At 42.3% G+C, this 17161-nt stretch overlaps 1 protein-coding gene and 1 non-coding gene across 12 annotated transcripts in view; both read right to left on the reverse strand.

Moving 5' to 3' along the window:
* The window catches only part of PPP1R13B (protein phosphatase 1 regulatory subunit 13B), a 121032-nt gene that overhangs the window by 62405 nt on the left and 41466 nt on the right, over positions 1 to 17161 (reverse strand). For 10 of the 11 annotated variants that reach the window (XM_035261637.3, XM_035261635.3, XM_035261634.3 and 7 more), the window contains exon 2: positions 9359 to 9506. In XM_035261637.3, coding sequence (XP_035117528.2) covers positions 9359 to 9506 — 148 coding nt within the window. Of the gene's footprint in view, positions 1 to 9358; positions 9507 to 9611; positions 9675 to 17161 lie in introns of those variants that run through there. The other variant, XM_078335816.1, reaches the window with a different exon arrangement.
* Positions 9265 to 9339, reverse strand: LOC118145376 (small nucleolar RNA SNORD51). The gene has a single exon (XR_004730492.1). It is a non-coding gene; the product is annotated as a small nucleolar RNA SNORD51 (small nucleolar RNA).

Genomic DNA, 17161 nt, shown 5'->3' on the forward strand with positions numbered 1-17161 from the left:
AGACGGAGTTTTGCTCTTGTTACCCAGGCTGGAGTGCAATGGCGCAATCTCGGCTCACCGCAACCTCCGCCTCCTGGGTTCAGGCAATTCTCCTGCCTCAGCTTCCTGAGTAGCGGGGATTACAGGCACGCGCCACCATGCCCAGCTAATTTTCTGTATTTTTTAGTAGAGACGGGGTTTCACCATGTTGAACAGGATGGTCTCAATCTCTTGACCTCATGATCCACCCGCCTCAGCCTCCCAAAATGCTGGGATTACAGGCGTGAGCCACCGCGCTCGGCCACACCTGCAATTTCTTAAACTTCCCTAGCTTCTTTGGCATGAGTCAGACTTACCGTCACCAACCACCTGTCCATCTGTGTTGAACATTCCAAAATATTATAATGCTATCATATCCTGTTCTTTAACCTTGTAGCTTTAAGCTATTTTATCCCTTTATTGCAATTTTAGTATAATTTCAGAAGAGAACAAAGATTAATATGGGTGCATGGATGGTTTATTTGTCCTACTTAACTGCAAGTCCATGATATTCTTAGTCTATAAAATAGGGTTTCTCATTAGCCAGGCATAGTAATGCACATCTGTAATCGCAGCTACTCAGGAAGCTGAGGTAAGAGGATCCCTTTAGTTCAGGGGTTCGAGGCCGCAGTAAGCTATGAATGGCACTGCACTCAAGCCTGGATGACAGACCAAGACCCTGTCTCAAAAAACCAAACCAAAAAAAGGGGGGGGTTTCTCCTCAGGGAGTCTACAGAACCCTAGAGTTCTATAAGGCATCACTAAGTTATAATATCATGAGATATTATAATTGAAAAAAACTAGCATTTTTGAACTTCATACAAAATGTGGTATTAGTGCTTAGAGTCATAGACAATGGCCAAGCAGCCCTGTTACCAATGTCAACAGTGGTCTCCTGTGCACAGGACCATGTTCCTTTGATAAAGTTCATTCTCAATTAGGATTTGGTTATTGGTGAGAAAAGTGTCACAGGAAGGAGAGGATGGCAGGCTGATGGCATTCGCTTCTCCCTCCAGAAACATCTCCCCCAACGACTCTTTCCATGCTAATGAGATTTATAGGAACAAACAAGCTCTAGCTCTGAAACAGGAATGCTGGAGGGAATTTTTTATTCTACTTAGAGAATATTTATACCTCATGAGCTGACTCCCCAGCTCTACTATTGTGAACACTTAAAAATATACATTGCTAGGTTAGAAGTGAACTGTACTGTGTAATTTTCCTAGTTTTAATTTTTTTGGAATTCTTTTTTTTGGAGGGAGACAGAGTCTCGTTCTATCATCCAGGCTGGAGTACACTGGCACAATCTCGGCTCACTGCAACCTTTGCCTCCTGGGTTCATGCGTTTCTCCTGCCCCAGCCTCCCGAGCAGCTGGGATTATAGGTGTGAATCACTGTGTCTGGCTAGTTTTCATATTTTTATTAGAGATGGAGTTTCGCCATGTTGACCAGGCTGGTCTTGAACTCCCGACCTCAGGTGATCTGCCTGCCTCGACCTTCCAAAGTGCTGAAATTACAGGTGTGAGCCACTGTGCCCGGCCACTTTATTCTTTTTTCTGGCTGAATAATATTCCACTGTATGATATATTTTGTTTATCCATCAGGTGGCTGGATGTTTGGACTCTGTCTTAGTCTGTTCAGGCTGCCATAACAAAATACTTTAGACTGGGTAATTTATAAACACCAGAAATCTGTTGCTCATGGTTATTAGGCTGGGAAGTCGAAATTCAAGGTGGCAGCAGATGCAGTGTCTGGCTAGGGTTTTCAGTGTTCTAGATGGTACCCTCTTGTACCTTGTTATTGTGCCCTCACATGGCCACCGGGGTAAACAAGCTCCCTTGGGCCTATTTTATTTTATCACACCACTGTGCTCCAGCCTGTCCCTTAGGCTGGAGCACAGTGGAATGATCTCAGCTCTGCAACTTCCACTTTCCAGCTTCAAGCAATTCTTTTGCCTCAGCCTCCTGAGTAGCTGGGATTACAGGCATGCCATCACGCCTGGCTAATTTTTGTGTGTTTCTTGTAGAGGTGGAGTTTCACCATGTTGGCTACGCTGGTCTCCAACTCCTGACCTCAAGTGATCCACTTGCCTTGGCCTCCCAGAGTGCTGGGATCCCAACAGGTGAAGCCACTGCACACCAGCCTGGGCAACAAGAGTGAGATTCTGTCTCAATAAATTAATTAATTAATTAAGCACTGATACTTGTGACAATATGGATAAACCTTGAAAACACTCTACATGAAAAAAAAGTCAGACAAAAAAGGCCACATATTCTAATTCCACTTATATCAGGTACCTAGAAGAGTCAAATACATAAAGCCAGAAAGTAGTACAGTGGCTGCCAGGAACTGCGGGAGGGAGAATGGGTGGGTACAGGCTTTAGTAAGTGTTGTCTAACAACGTTAACACAAAGTCACTGGACTGTATACTTTAAAATAGGATTTTTATGTTATGTAAGTATTATCTCAATTTGAAATAAAAAGGAATTCCTGAAATGTTTCCATTGCTGCTTATGCTTAGAAGTTAAGAAAAACATCAGCAAGTCCCACGGCTTCTGGAAAACCCCCTGACCACAGGACACCACAGAACAAATGTAGACAGTATTTTCTTTCTCTCAACACAAGTTTATGGCTGGGTAAGAGACTGTCTCTAAATCTTCAGCACAACCCAAGAACCTGATGTGGAGACAAGAGATAAAACTCTGCAAGCTACAATCTAAGCACACATTCAAGGTGAATGTGATTGTAACTGACTGTTCTATCCCTAAGTAAGTTCTAGATTTGATAAACACAATCTTGCCATTTGTAGAAATATAACTCGCATTATGCTGCTGACGTTTTTCTTTCTTTTTTTAAGAAATGGGGTCTCACTCTGCCACCCAGGATATGTACAGTGATAGGATCATAGCTCACTGCAGCCCTGAACTTCTGGGCTCAAGGGATCCTCCTGCCTCAGCCTGCTGTAGCTGGGACTAAAGGCATGCAACATCATGCTGGTTCTAGTTTTGTCTTATTTAACAAACATCAAAGGCAAGACAGAAATGGTCTCATCTTAGTTGAAAATGAAATCTGTTTGGGCTTAGCTCAAGTTCAAATCAGAACTAAGTATTTATAAAGTAAACAACCACAAGTTAAACATTAAAGAAGTAAATTTCATTCCATATTTTTAGTTTTGAAAACAACATTTTTTATATACACATATGCCTATAAAATATTTTTAAAAGCATGTATATTGGCCTTTTATAACTGCAAGGCCATTTTTTAGCTAAATCATGTTCCTTGGTTTTGCATAAAATTGTGTCTTAGGCCACATTTTTATTCATATTGCTTTGACTTATCATTTAGTAGCTTTATTTTTTTACTAATCAACACTGTCAATAAATTTTCATTTTTTTACATTAATTAAAATCAGTGTATAAACTTTTACATTTATTAAAATCAATTTACAGCCTATATTTAAATATACCAAGTCCGAACATAACTTAATAAAAACTAACATCCATTTTGTCTAAAGCCAGTTATTTAATAGAAACTTATTGTTGCCCTCTATTCATGTATAATTTTTTTTTGTTTGAGACAGAGTCTTCCTCTGTCACCCAGGCTGGAGTGCAATGGCGAGATCTTGGCTCACTGCAACCTCCACCTCCCAGGCTCAAGCTATTTTCTGGCCTCAGCCTCCTGAGTAGCTGCAATTACAGGTATGTGCCACCACACCTGTAATTTTAGCCTGGCTAAATTTTTTTGTATTTTTAGTAGTGACAGGGTTTCACCATGTTGGTCAGGCTGATCTCGAACTCCTGCCCTTGTGATCCGCCTACCTCAGCCTCCTAAAGTGCTAGGATTATGGACGTGAGCCATGGCACTCAGCCTTTTTTTTTTTTATTTTTTTTGAGACGGAGTCTTGGTCTGTTGCTGACCAGTCTTGGCTGGAATGCAGTGGCACAATTTCAGCTCACTGCAACCTCCACCACCTGGGGTCAAGCGATTCTCCTCAGCCTCCCAAGTAGCTGGGACTACAGGCGCCCACCACCATGCTCAGCTAATTTTTCTATTTTTAGAAGAGACAGGGTTTCACAATATTGGCTAGGTTGGTCTAGCCAATATTTTTGTTTCAAAGTAGAAAACACACAACCTGATCAATATGGCAAGACCCCATATCTACAAAAAATAAATAAAAGGGTTGTCCAGGCACTGTGCAGTGTGCCTGTGGTCCCAGCTACTTGGGAGGCTGAAGTGGAAGGATCCCCTTGAGCCCAGGAGTTTGAGGCTGCAGTGAGCTATGATCACACTAATAGCTCTAACATGGGCAACTGAGCAAGACCCTGTCTCAAAAAAATGAAAAAAAAAAAAAAACAAAAAAAAACAAAAAAAAACCACTATCGATCTGGTTAGGTTTTGTGTCCCCGCCCAAATCTCATCTTGAATTGTAATCCCCATAATCCCCACATGTTAAGGGTGAGATCAGGTGAAGGTAACTGAATCGTGGGGGTAGTTTCACATGATAGTGAGTGAGTTCTCATGAAAACTGATGGTTTTAAAGTTTTAGAAGGGGCTCTTCCCCCTCCGCTCAACAATTCTCCTTCCTGCCACCTTGTGAAGAAGGTGCCTTGCTTGCCCTTCCTCATCTGCCATGATTATAAGTTTCCTGAGGCCTCCCAACCATGCAGAACTGTGAGTAAATTAAACTTTTTTCCTTTATGAATTACTCCATTTCTGGCAGTTCTCTATAGCAGTATGAAAATGGACTAATACAACTACCCTATACATACCATACAATATAAAATATACCTAAATTAGCATCTTGTATAAAGGAAATCTTTTATAAGACTTTTAGGCACTTTAATAAGGTTTAAAAAAATCAAGTAGAAAATTTAACAAAAGATAAAAATGGAAGGTTCTATCTACCTTACTGACTGGTATCAGAACTGACACTCGTGTGGGGAAGGAAACTACACAGAGCAGTGACCTGGCCAAATTCACAGACTGTTAAAGGCTGAACTGTGTCCCGCTAAATTAATCTGCTATAGTCCTGACCTCAAGTACCTCAAAATGTTACTGTATTTGGAGATAGGATCTTTAAAGAGGCAGTAGGTTAAAATGAAATTAGCAAAGTGGGTGGCCCCTAATCCCATATGACTAGTGTCCTTACAAGAGGCGGCGGCTTATCCACAGACAGGCATGGAGGGAAGACACAGGGAAGAGAAGACAACCATCAGCAAGTAAGAAGAGAGACCTCAGAATAAACCAAGGCTGCTGACACCTTCATCTCAGACTTCTAGCCTCATCACTGTGAGAACATTAATTATTGTTATTAACAAAGTGCCAGTCTGTGGCACTTTATTACAGCATCCTTAGCAAAATAATAATGCGCAGATTCACAGTGAAATAGCTCTACTGGAAAGCACTGACAATTACTTTTGAAGGAGTCTATCTATGACATGCTGATCGTACTGTCAGTAGTTATGGTTGCAATAATTTTTTTTTTTTTGGAGACAGAATTTTACTCCTATTGCCCAGGCTGGAGTGCAATGGCACAATCTCGGCTCACTGCAACTTCCACCTCCCAGTTCAAAGGATTCTCCTGCCTCAGCCTCCCAAGTAGCTGGGATTCCAGGTGCCCATGACCACGCCCGGCTAATTTTTTATATTTTTAGCAGAGATGGGATTTCACCATGTTGGTCAGGCTGTTCTGAAACCCCTGATCTCGTGATCCACCCATCTCAGACTCCCAAAGTGCTGGGATTACACATATGAGCCACCGCGCCCAGTCAGGTGCAATAATTTTTATGTGAGGCTTCTATGACACCTAAAAAACATCCTCTAGGTCAAAGGACAGAAAGGCTGCTGCAGTGCTTCCCCGCTCCCTTGGATTGGCATCCACTGGAAGTTACCTTCTCTTCTTCCTAGATCCAGCTTTGCTGGCCGTTTTACGTACTAATCTGTGTTTACTAAGTGCCTGCTATGAGCACTAGAGGCTGGGCACTGGGATATAATGATGAACAGACAAGTTCCCGCCTTCAGGAATTTTCGTCCAACAGGACAGAGATAAAAACTACTGCTAGATGATGTTTTTGGGTTTTTTGAGACAGTCTTCCTCCGTTGCCCAGGCTGGAATACATGGTACAATCTCAGCTCACTGCGGCCTCTGTCTCCTGAGTTCAAGCGATCCTCCTGCCTCCCAACTAGCTGGGGCTACAGGCGTGTGCCACCATGCCTGGCTAATTTGTGTACTTTTAGTAGAAATGGGGTTTTGCCATGCTGGCCACACTGGTCTCGAACTCCTGGCCTCAAGTGATTATCTACCCACCCTGGTCTTCCAAAGTGCTAGGATTACAGGCACAAGCCACCATTCCCAGCCTATATCATGTTTTGATAAATACTACAACAGTATTAGCACACAGGGAGGGAGGGACACTTAACACCCTTTGAGATTCATGGAAGGGACAAGAGGCAAAGAAGAGATGTTAGCCAAGCTCCTAGGGATTGTTCTAGACAATGAAAGAACATATACAAAAGCCATGATAAATGTACCTGGTGTGCTGTGACTCTGTGCACCAGGGGTGGAGTCCTCATCCTTGGGGAGGTAAAACTGAGAGTTATGATTTGGGATGGGCTTGGAGGCAAGGACGGCACCAACTGAATGACTCATATGAGGGAGATAAGCATTGTCAAGTGGACACAGACCATGGGGGCGGGCATAATACTTATGGAAAATGTTATTCCCTTACAATGGGAAAGCAGATGGGGAATTAGAGAACAAAAGTGCTAAGAGGCTAAAGAAAAACACAATGGAATGAATGATCAGGTTCTAACATTGTTTCCCTTAAAACCGTTAATCCCAGCACTTTGGGAGGCAAAGGAGGGCGGATCACCTGAGGTCAGGAGTTCGAGACAAGTCTGACTGACCTGGAGAAACTCTGTCTCTACTAAAAATACAAAAATTAGCTGGGCATGGTGGTGCATGCCTGTAATCCCAGCTACTAGGGAGGCTGGGACAGGAGAATTGCTTGAACCCAGAAGGCGGAGATTGCAGTGAACCCAGATCACTCCATTGTACTCTAGCCTGGGCAACAAGAGGGAAACTCTGTCTCAAGGAAAAAAAAGTTAATCACAATTACTTAACTACCTGTTTCCTGCAGATGTCATTAGTCTAACAACTGAGGGCCTGTCCTTTTATTCCTAATTTAGCAATAATCCAATGTTTATCAAAGTCAAGTTTCTCTCCATGTATCCTTAAAATTCTTTACTCTGAATTCTAAAGACAACATTAAAAAGCACAAAACTTTGCAAAAAAAAAAAACTGCAATTTATATACCTAATAAGGGGACTTGTATCTAGAATACACAAACAACTTTTACAATTCAGTGACAGAAAGACAACACATTTTTTAAATGGGCAATGGAATGGGGCACAGTGATTCACATCTGTAATCCTAGCATTTTGGGAGACTGAGGCAGGTGGATCACTTGAGCCCAGGAGTTCCAGACCAGCCTGGGCAACATGGCAAAAGCCTGTTTCCATAAAAATTAGCCGGGCATGGTGGTGCAGGCCTGTAGTCCCAGCTACTCAGGAGGCTGACATGGGAGCACTGCTTAAGCCCAGAAAATGGAGGATGCAGTGAGCCAGGATTGCGCCACTGTACTCCAGCCTGGGCAACAGAGCAATACCTGGTCTCAAAAAAAAAAGGGCAAAAGAACTGAATAGACATTTCTCCAAAGAAGATATGCAAATGGCCAATATATGCACATGAAAACATGTTCACCATCATTAGTCATTAGGGAAATGCAAATCAAAACCACAGTAAGACATATCTTCACAACAACTAGGATGGCTAAAATCAAGCAGACAGTATCAAGTGTTGCTGAGAATGTGGAGAAATTCTCCACATCATATACTACTGCAGGGAATGTAAAATGAAGCAACTGCATCAGGAAATAGTCTGGTGGTTCTTGAAAAGGTTAAACACAGAATTACCATATAACCCAGAAATTCCTAGGTTTATACCTAAGAGATATGAAAATATATGTCCATACAAAAACTTGCACAGGCCCAGCCATGGTAGCTCATGCCTGGAACCCTAGCACTTTGGAGGCCAAGGTGGGTGGACTGCCTGAGCTCAGGAGTTTAAGTCCAGCTGGGGCAACAAGGCAAAACCTACTAAAAATACAAAAAAAAATTAGCCAGGTGTGGTGGTGTGTGCCTGTAGCCCCAGCTACCTGGGAGGTTGAGGAACAAGAATCCTTTGAACCCAGGAGGTGGAGGTTGCAGTGAGCCAAGATCATGCCATTGCACTCCACTCTGGGGGACAGAGCAAGACTCTGTCGCAGAGAACAAAAAAACAAAACCAAAAACAACTTGTAGGGGCCAGGCACAATGGCGCATGCCTATAATCCCAGCACTTTGGGAGGCCAAGGCGGGTGGATCACGAGGTCAGAAAATTGAGACCATCCTGGCCAACATGGTAAAACTCCATCTCTACTAAGAGACAAAAAATTAGCTGGGCATGGTGTTGTGTGCCTGTAGTTCTAGCTACTTGGGAGGCTAAGGCAGGGGAATCACTTGAACCCAGAAGGCAGAGGCTGCAGTGAGCCAAGATTTTGCCACTGCACTCCAGCCTGGTGACAGAGTAAGACTCGTCTCAAACAAAAACAACAATAACAACAACAAAAAGCCTTGTACATGAAAGGTCATAGGAGCATTATTTATACTGCCAACAAAAAAAAAGAGAGACAACCCAAACATCTATCACTCTGGCCTGGGAGAGAGAGAGTGAGAGCCTGTCTCAAAAAAAAAAAAAAAAAAGCGGGGGCAGGGCAAGGTGGGTAATCCCAGTACTTTGGGAGCCGAGGAGGGTGGATCACGAGGTCAGGAGATTGAGACCACCCTGGCCAACATGGTGAAACCCGTCTCTACTAAAAATGCAAAAATTGGCTGGGTGTGGTTGCATGTGCCTATAGTCCTGGCTACTCAGGAGACTGAGGCAAGAGAATCACTTGAACCTGGGAGGCAGAGGTTGCAGTGAGCCGAAGATTCCGCCACTGCACTCTAGCCTGGCGACAGAGCGAGACTGCCGCCTCAAAAAAAAAAAAAGGATACAAAAAAGCATTTTGTAAAACCCAGCCCTGTGCAATGTAATTACATTTATTTTAATTACTCGACTCTATTACCACAGATAACTAAGAACTAGAAGCAATTTTTCCATTTAATAAATACTAAATTATATGTACTTAGTTGTCTTTTTTCCCCCAGCTTTATCAGAAAAAAAGCAAATCCATCACAAGCTTAGCTAAAGATGGTGATTTGAATCCATGTAACAACCTTCACAGAACCTGATACATACCACTTCCCCTCCAGACTTCAGCTAAATGGCAGCTGCCTTCTCCAGGCTCCTTGCAAAATTCAACAACATCTCGACAGGTTGTTTCTGGTGTTACCGGAACTTCTGTTAAAATCTGTTCATTGTTGCTCAAGAAAACGGTTAATATCATCTGTAAGAGAAAAGATTAAAGCTATGATTTAGATTCCTTATCATAAAGAGATTAATCTGTAAATTCAAAGTGATCCCTCCACCCCCGCAAAAAAAAAATGCTTACAGGATTATTTTCTGGAAATAATAATAGATAAGCTGATTCTAAAGTCATGTAGAAAGATGAAAAAGACAAGTCAAGAAAATTCCAAATGAGGAGAGTTCTAGAAAAGAAAAAGCACTTGATAAAGCCTCATTATAAAGCCTCAAAAGAACATGGCACCAGTACATATATAGACCAATGGGGCAAAGTCATGTCCCAGAAATAGACCCAATTACCTATGAGAAAATGGCAAATGATGAGGGAGGTATCTCAAAAACCAAGGAGGGAAAAAGACTGTACAGTGAGTGATGTTTGAGCAAAATGTGTCCGACTGGAAAAAAATGATTTCATACCATACGTTGTACAGCAGCGCAAGTTCCTAATAGATCAAGTACTCAGATACAGACCCTAAAACCATAAACAGTGCAGAGCAAATCCCTTTTCATGACCATGGACTATAGAAGTTGTTTCTAACTAGGACTCAAAGACCAGACACGATTTTTAAAGACTGATATTCAAGTACTCATAAAGCAAAAGGACAAAGCAGGGAAAAATATTTGCAACTTGTATTACAAATAAATAGCTGATCTCCTCAATACATAAAGCACTCCTTTCTTTTCTTTCTTTTTTTTTTTTAAGGATGGGGTTTCACCATAATGGCCAGGCTGGTTTTGAACTCCTGATCTCAGATGATCCACCCACCTGGGCCTCCTAAAGTGCTAGGATTACAGGCATGAGCCACCACGTCCGGCTACATAAAGCACTCCTAAAAAATGATAACAAAAAGGCCAAAAATCCAATTCCTTAAAAGAAACTGGCCAGGGAAGTGTACTAATACATCACAGTAAAAGAAAAATAAATGATCCTTAAACAGAAAAATACCTTATAGTGTAATTGAAAAGATAAAAATTATCTGGCCTTATTTTATTTTACTTTTTGGAGACAGGGTTTCATTTTGTCATCCAGGCTGGAATGCAGTGGTGAGATCTTGGCTCACTGCAACTTCTGCCTCCTAGGCTCAAGCGATCCTCCTGCCTCAGCCTCCCAAGTAGCTGGGACTACAGGCATGTGTCACTATATCCAGCTAATTTTTGTATTTTTTGTAGAGACAGGGTATCATCATGCTGCCCAGGCTGGTCTCAAACTCCTGGGTTCAAGCAATCCTCCCCCTTTGACCTCCCAAAGTACTGGGATTATAGGCATGAGCCACCGTGCCCAGCCTTTTTTTTTTTTTTAGTTTCAAAAAATACTAACACTTTGATCTAGCATCTTAAGACATCATATTAAAAGGAAAATTTTATTCTTGCTTCCCTTGCCTAGGTGGAACAATGAAAGAGATACTTTAAAAACAATACACCTGGCCAGGCGAGGTGGCTCACGCCTGTAATCCCAGCACTTTGGGAGGCCAAGGTAGGCGGATCACCTGAGGTTGGGCAGTCGAGACCAGCCTGACCAACATGGAGAAACCCCATCTTTACTAAAAATATAAAATTAGCCAGGCATGGTGGCACACTCCTGGGAGGTTGAGGCAGGAGAACCACTTGAACCTGGGAGTGGAGGTTGCCGTTAGCCAAGATCACACCATTATACTCCAGCCTGCGTGACAGAGGGAAACTCCATCTCAAAAAAAAAAAAGAAAAAAAAAACACACCTAAAGTAAAATTTAGGCCGGGCGTGGTGGCTCCCATCTACAATCCCAGCACTTTGGGAGGCCAAGGTATGTGAATCACCTGAGGTCAGGAATTCAAGACCAGCCTGGCCAGCATGGCAAAACCCCGACTCTGCTAAAACAAAACAAAACAAAACTTAGTGAGGTGTGGTGGCATGTGACTGTAGTCCCAGCTACTTGGAAGGCTGAGGCAGGAGGATCGCTTGCACCTGGGAGGCATGAGGTTGCAGTGAGCCAAGATTTCACCACTGTACTCCAGTGACAGGATGAGATTTGTCTAAAAAAAAAAAATAAAGTAAAATTTAAAACAAAGATTTTCTTTAATCAAAAAGTATTATAAAACATTTCTGTCTAATCTTTGCTAAAAGGTCAAGAAACAGGCCGGGAATGGTGGCTCATGACCATGGTATCAGCTGGAGGCTGAGGTGGGAGGATCACTTGATCCGCCCCCCAAGTCTGAAGCTGCAGTGAGCTACGATCACACCACTGCACTCTAGCCTGGGCAACAGAGTGAGACTTTAAAATCTCTGCATTCCACTAAGTATATAATTTTAGTTTGTTGTTAAGGTATCTTTTTTTTCAGCCAGGCGCAGTGGCTTACACCTGTAATCTCAGCACTCTGAGAAGCCGAGGTGGGTGGACCAGTTGCGATCAGGAGTTTGAGACCAGTCTGGACAACATGACGAAACCCTGTCTCTACTAAAAAATACAAAAAATTAGCCAGGCGTGGTGGTCTGCACCTGTAGTCCCAGCTACTCAGGAGGCTGAGGCATGAGAATCACCTGAACCCTGGGGAGGGGGCAAAGGTTGCAATGAGCCGAGATATGTGCACTCCAGCCTGGGCAACACAGCAAGATTCTGTCTCAAAAAAGATTTTTCTTAGAAGTATCCTACATTCCTACATTCTGAAATTAAGCATCTCTACATCTATGATCAGATTTTATGTAACCAAAATTGATAACAGTTTTCAACTGGTTTCCTTCTAGAAGGCAGAAGCATACCAATCACCACCAACTATAACTCCTCACTGTTACTATTTCATTTTCTAAATGTAGGTCAAGTAAAGTTATTCCCTTGCTTAAAATATTTAAGAGCTCCTCACTGCCCAACAGCAGCTCTTCCTAAAACACCTTCTCTGGTAGATAAGCAGGAGATAGCTTTCTTATCTGAGCACTTCTTAGAGTCTAATGTTGTAATAACCATGTATATTCCTTTTTGCCCCCCCCTCCAGAGAATCTCAAGAGGCTTGGATTTCTATAAAATATACTCTGAGAAAACAAGATAAACTACACACTCCTAGCCTTCCAGGTTCTAAGTCTCTCTGAGCACTAAACCTCCCTCCATCAACTCCAATAGAGTTCTCCCTGGCAGATGTCCCTCTGCCCAAGTACCTTTCCTGCTTGCTTATAAATTCCTATTCACCCTTCAAAACTCAGCTCCTAACCACCATCGCTGCAAAACATCCCTTTACTGCCTCTGCTCACCAGGGAGGCCACATGCTCCTTCCTTTGCAACCTGGTCTTCACAAAGATCTCTACTGCATTACCTCAATGACTCCCTCCCCTCGTAGACTCTGCACTCTTCCCAGCACTTCACTGTTGAGTCTTTAATTTCCTGTTGCTGAGTCAGGACCTGACGTTGGGGAGGCACACTAAAACCTGGTGGACTCCATGAATGACACACAAAATACAGAACCCCCACCATGCCCTAAATTGAGAAAATATATATATACACACACACACACACACACACACACACACTCGAAGTAAGATACATCCAGTCTGTTTAATAAACAAGCATCATCCCTCTTCCATTAACGCCTTTCTATTTTACAGTAAATTTTTTTTTTTGAGACAAGAGTTTTGCTCGTTACCCAGGCTGGAGTGCAATGGCACGATCTCGGCTCACCGCAACCTCCGCCTCCTGGGTTCAGGCAATTCTCCTGCCTCAGCCTCCTGAGTAGCTGGGATTACAGGCACGCGCCACCATGCCCAGCTAATTTTTGTATTTTTAGTAGAGATGGGGTTTCACCATGTTGACCGGGATGGTCTCGATCTCTTGACCTCGTGATCCACCCGCCTCGGCCTCCCAAAGTGCTGGGATTACAGGCTTGAGTCACCGCACCGCGCCCGGCCTACAGTAATTTTTTTTTTTTTTTTAATTAAGTAACAGTTAGCTCTGCTCACTAACCCATAAGAATTTATAAAATTGGGGGCTTTGTATGCTGAAGGAAGTAGCCCGGAAGCTACAGAATTTGGAATAAAATAGGTAATTACTAGATCCAGAACGAACATCAAACCAACTGGAACGTATTTTTATTCTTAGACATATTTATTCTACAGTTGTAATGGTATTTTCCAATGTGACTTCTATGCTCTTAAAGATCTAAAAATATGCTTTCCCAAATCATGCTTTACAAATTGAAGTTTCAAATGGGTAAAAACAAAATTTTTTTAACAACTTCCTTTAAATGCTATTCCTACAGTTCAGTAGTAACAAGCAGAATGCCCCGTTTCACTCGGTTCTTCAGAATCTGTTTTTGTTCCTGTCCCTTACCCTTCCACCTACTAAGGCATCCCAGGGTTTTTCTCAACTCTCTGAGCTAGCAAAACATTTGCACAATCACTGCCTCTAGAAGGCAGAGGCATACAAATACAGCACATGTAAAGCAGCACCCTTTGGTACTCAGAGGCACAGCTTATGCTCACTCGCTCTGAAAAGGAGAATTCTTTATGAACGCGTTGTCAGAATGAAGGATGGTTCGGCACTATTCTGCGGTACTTTCTGAATTACCAAGACTCTTCAGCTCGTGAGTTCAACGTGACGAGGGAGGGGGAGGCATGTGGCAGACTGTAAATCTGAACACTTACTGTTAAAAGAGAAGAACATCCAGATAACTTACCCAGACGTCACTAAACATTATTTCAATTTCTTACACCATTTTATCGCCCTTAATAACTCTGTCTTTCCTGATTTTAGCAAAATTCATTTTCCCTAATCTCTATTATTCAAAGCTAATTTCATTATGTTAATGGCAGATTTTAAAGCTTTCTAGAGAAATTAAGCTGGTATTGACCTGGATGGTACGTATTTCCCTAAAATTGAAGCTGAAAAGCCATGTGACTGCTGTTATTCTAGCAAGATTTCTTTAGCTTAAAAATAACTAAAGTCGCCCCAACACAAATGTACTGATCCTTGGTGCACTTTTTGTTTATATTTTAATAACATTCAGAACACTGGATGAGAAACAAACAAGCAAAAATAACATCTTTGAAATCACAGTATATCTCACAATTGATGGCACAACTTAATAAGTAGCGTTGTTTTTATTTCTTTAATCCTATGTACAAAACAGATGAAATTCAGTAGGATTAAGGAAACTAAAGGAAAAAAGAAAACAAGTTAATGTTTATCCTTCGTAAAGGATTAGTATGTTAGAAATAAAAGATTTCGTTAGCTACAGTTAGGAAAACAAAGATCTGTAATTGTGTGCTGTAACGATACAGCCTGTGATGACCACTACCTATGCCTTTCCTCAAACTGTTTCCCTGCCCTGAATCACACAACAAACCCTGCTCCTTTCTGCTCACTGACAGCACTCTCTACCCATCCCGACCTGACCTGAGAAAGACAAGACACCACTGCCTGCATCTTGACCCAACCTCAGATGCAGCCTGCTCTTCTTCCCTGCTGTGACAGACTGTGGCTATTTAGAGTACAACTTTCTTCAATTGTCAACAGTTTTCCGGACTACATCCTCTGCTGGAACAGTATCTGATTCATTACCTGGTCTTGAGTTCATCTAAGTGTGTCTTAACTTGCACCATTTTTTTTTCATTCAAAAAAGTTGAATGAAAAAAGCCAGAAGAGACCATAAGGCCAAGATCTGTGTTCTCCAGGCCAGTGCTTAGACACACAGTGGTGCTCAAGAAATGCAGGAGGGGGGCAGGCAGAAAACTGACAACCATATCAAGTCACTTAAGAGGTCATCTTAACCTTGCTTTCAGGACCATCCGAGCTAAGAAAATCAACTGAAATCAAGTAATCATTCATTTAAGTAATCCACACAGATATTTTAACATTTTTATAAACTTGTTATTTTAACTATTTTCTTGGCAGTCCAAGGAAACCAAAGCAAAACACAAAGTAAGGATGTTATAAGCCAGTAAAAAACAGAAACTAGCTGGGCGTGGTGGCTCAAGCCTGTAATCTCAGCACTTTGGGAGGCTGAGGCAGGAGGATCACTTAGGCCCAGGAGTTTGAGACCAACCTGGGCAACATAGTGAGACCCCATCTCTACAAAAGAAAAATAATAAACAAACAACTAGCTGGGCATGGTGGTATGTGTCTGCAGTCCCATCTACTAGGGACACTGAGGTGGAGGATCATGTGAGCCTGGTAGTTCAATGCTGCAGTGAGCTATTATTGCAACATTACAGCCTGGGCAACATAGTGAGACCCCATCTCTTCAAAAAACTAATAATAAACAACTAGCTTGGCATGGTGGTATGTGTCTGTAGTCCCACCTAGTGGGGGCACTGAGGTGGAAGATCACATGAGCCCAGGAGCTCAATGCCGCAGTGAGCTATGATCGCACCCTACACTGCAGCCTGGGTGACAGAGTGAGATCGGTCTCTAAGGGAAAAAAAAATTCTAAACAGGGATTATCTTATAATCAAAGAGATAGACAATCACAAGCATTGACAAGGATGTGGAGAAACTGAAACCTTCTCTTGAATTAATTAATTTTCCAGGGCAAAAAAAAAAAACAACTGAAACCTTCATATATCGGTGGTGAAAATATAAAATGGTACAGCTATTTTGCATAACAGTTCAGCAGTTTTAACTCCTTTTTTTTTTTTTTTTTTTTTGAGACAGAGTCTCTCTGTTGCCCAGGCTGGAGTACAGTGGCTCAAATCTCAGCTCACTGCAACCTCCACCTCCCAGGTTTAAGTGATTCTCTTGCCTCAGCCTCCCTAGTAGCTGAGATTATAGGCGCATGCCACCATATCCAGCTAATTTTTGTATTTTCAGTACAGACGGGGTTTCACCATGTTGGCCAGGCTAGTCTCAAACTCACGAGCTCAGGTGATCTACCCACCTCAGCCTCCCAATCTGCTGGGATTACAAGCGTGAGCCACCATGCCTAGCCTAAAAAATTTTAAACACAGATTTACCATATGGCCCAGCAATTCCACTCCTAGGTACCTAACCAGGAGAAATAAAAATGTATGTCCACACAAAGTCTTGCATGCAAATGTTCATAGCTGTATTGTCCACAGTAGCCAAAAAGAATAAACAAGACCAGGAACGGTGGCTCATGCCTGTAGTCTCAGCACTTTGGGAGGCCACAGATCGCTTTAGCTCAGGAGTTTAGAACCAGCCTGGACAACATGACAAAACCCTGCCTCTACAAAAAATTTAAAAAGTAGTCAGGCATGGTGCACATGCCTATAGCCCCAGCTACTCAGGAGGCCTAGGTGGGGGAACTGCTTGAGCTCAGAAGGTCAAAGCTGCAATGAACTGTGATCACACCACTGCACTCCAGCTTGAGTGACAAAGCGAGATGCAGTCCCAAAAAAAAAAGAAAAAACCAAAATGTCCATCAACTAATGGATAAATAAAATATAGAATAGCATACAATGGAATATTATTCAGCAGTAAAAGTAACAAAGTATTGACACATGCTACACACTGACAACTTTGAAAATACTAAGTGAAAGAGGCCAGACACAAAGACTACAATGTTACATGATTTCATTTATGTGAAATACCCATGGAAGTCAAATCCCTAGAGAAAGATGTGTGGTTGCTTAGGACAGCGGATGCAAATAAGGAATGACTGCAAATAGGCACAAACTTTGTTTTCGGATGACAGAAATGTTCTGAAATTAGAACGTGGTAA

The sequence above is a fragment of the Callithrix jacchus genome, chromosome 8 (assembly GCF_049354715.1).
Source record: "Callithrix jacchus isolate 240 chromosome 8, calJac240_pri, whole genome shotgun sequence".
NCBI classification, from domain to species: domain Eukaryota; kingdom Metazoa; phylum Chordata; class Mammalia; order Primates; family Cebidae; genus Callithrix; species Callithrix jacchus.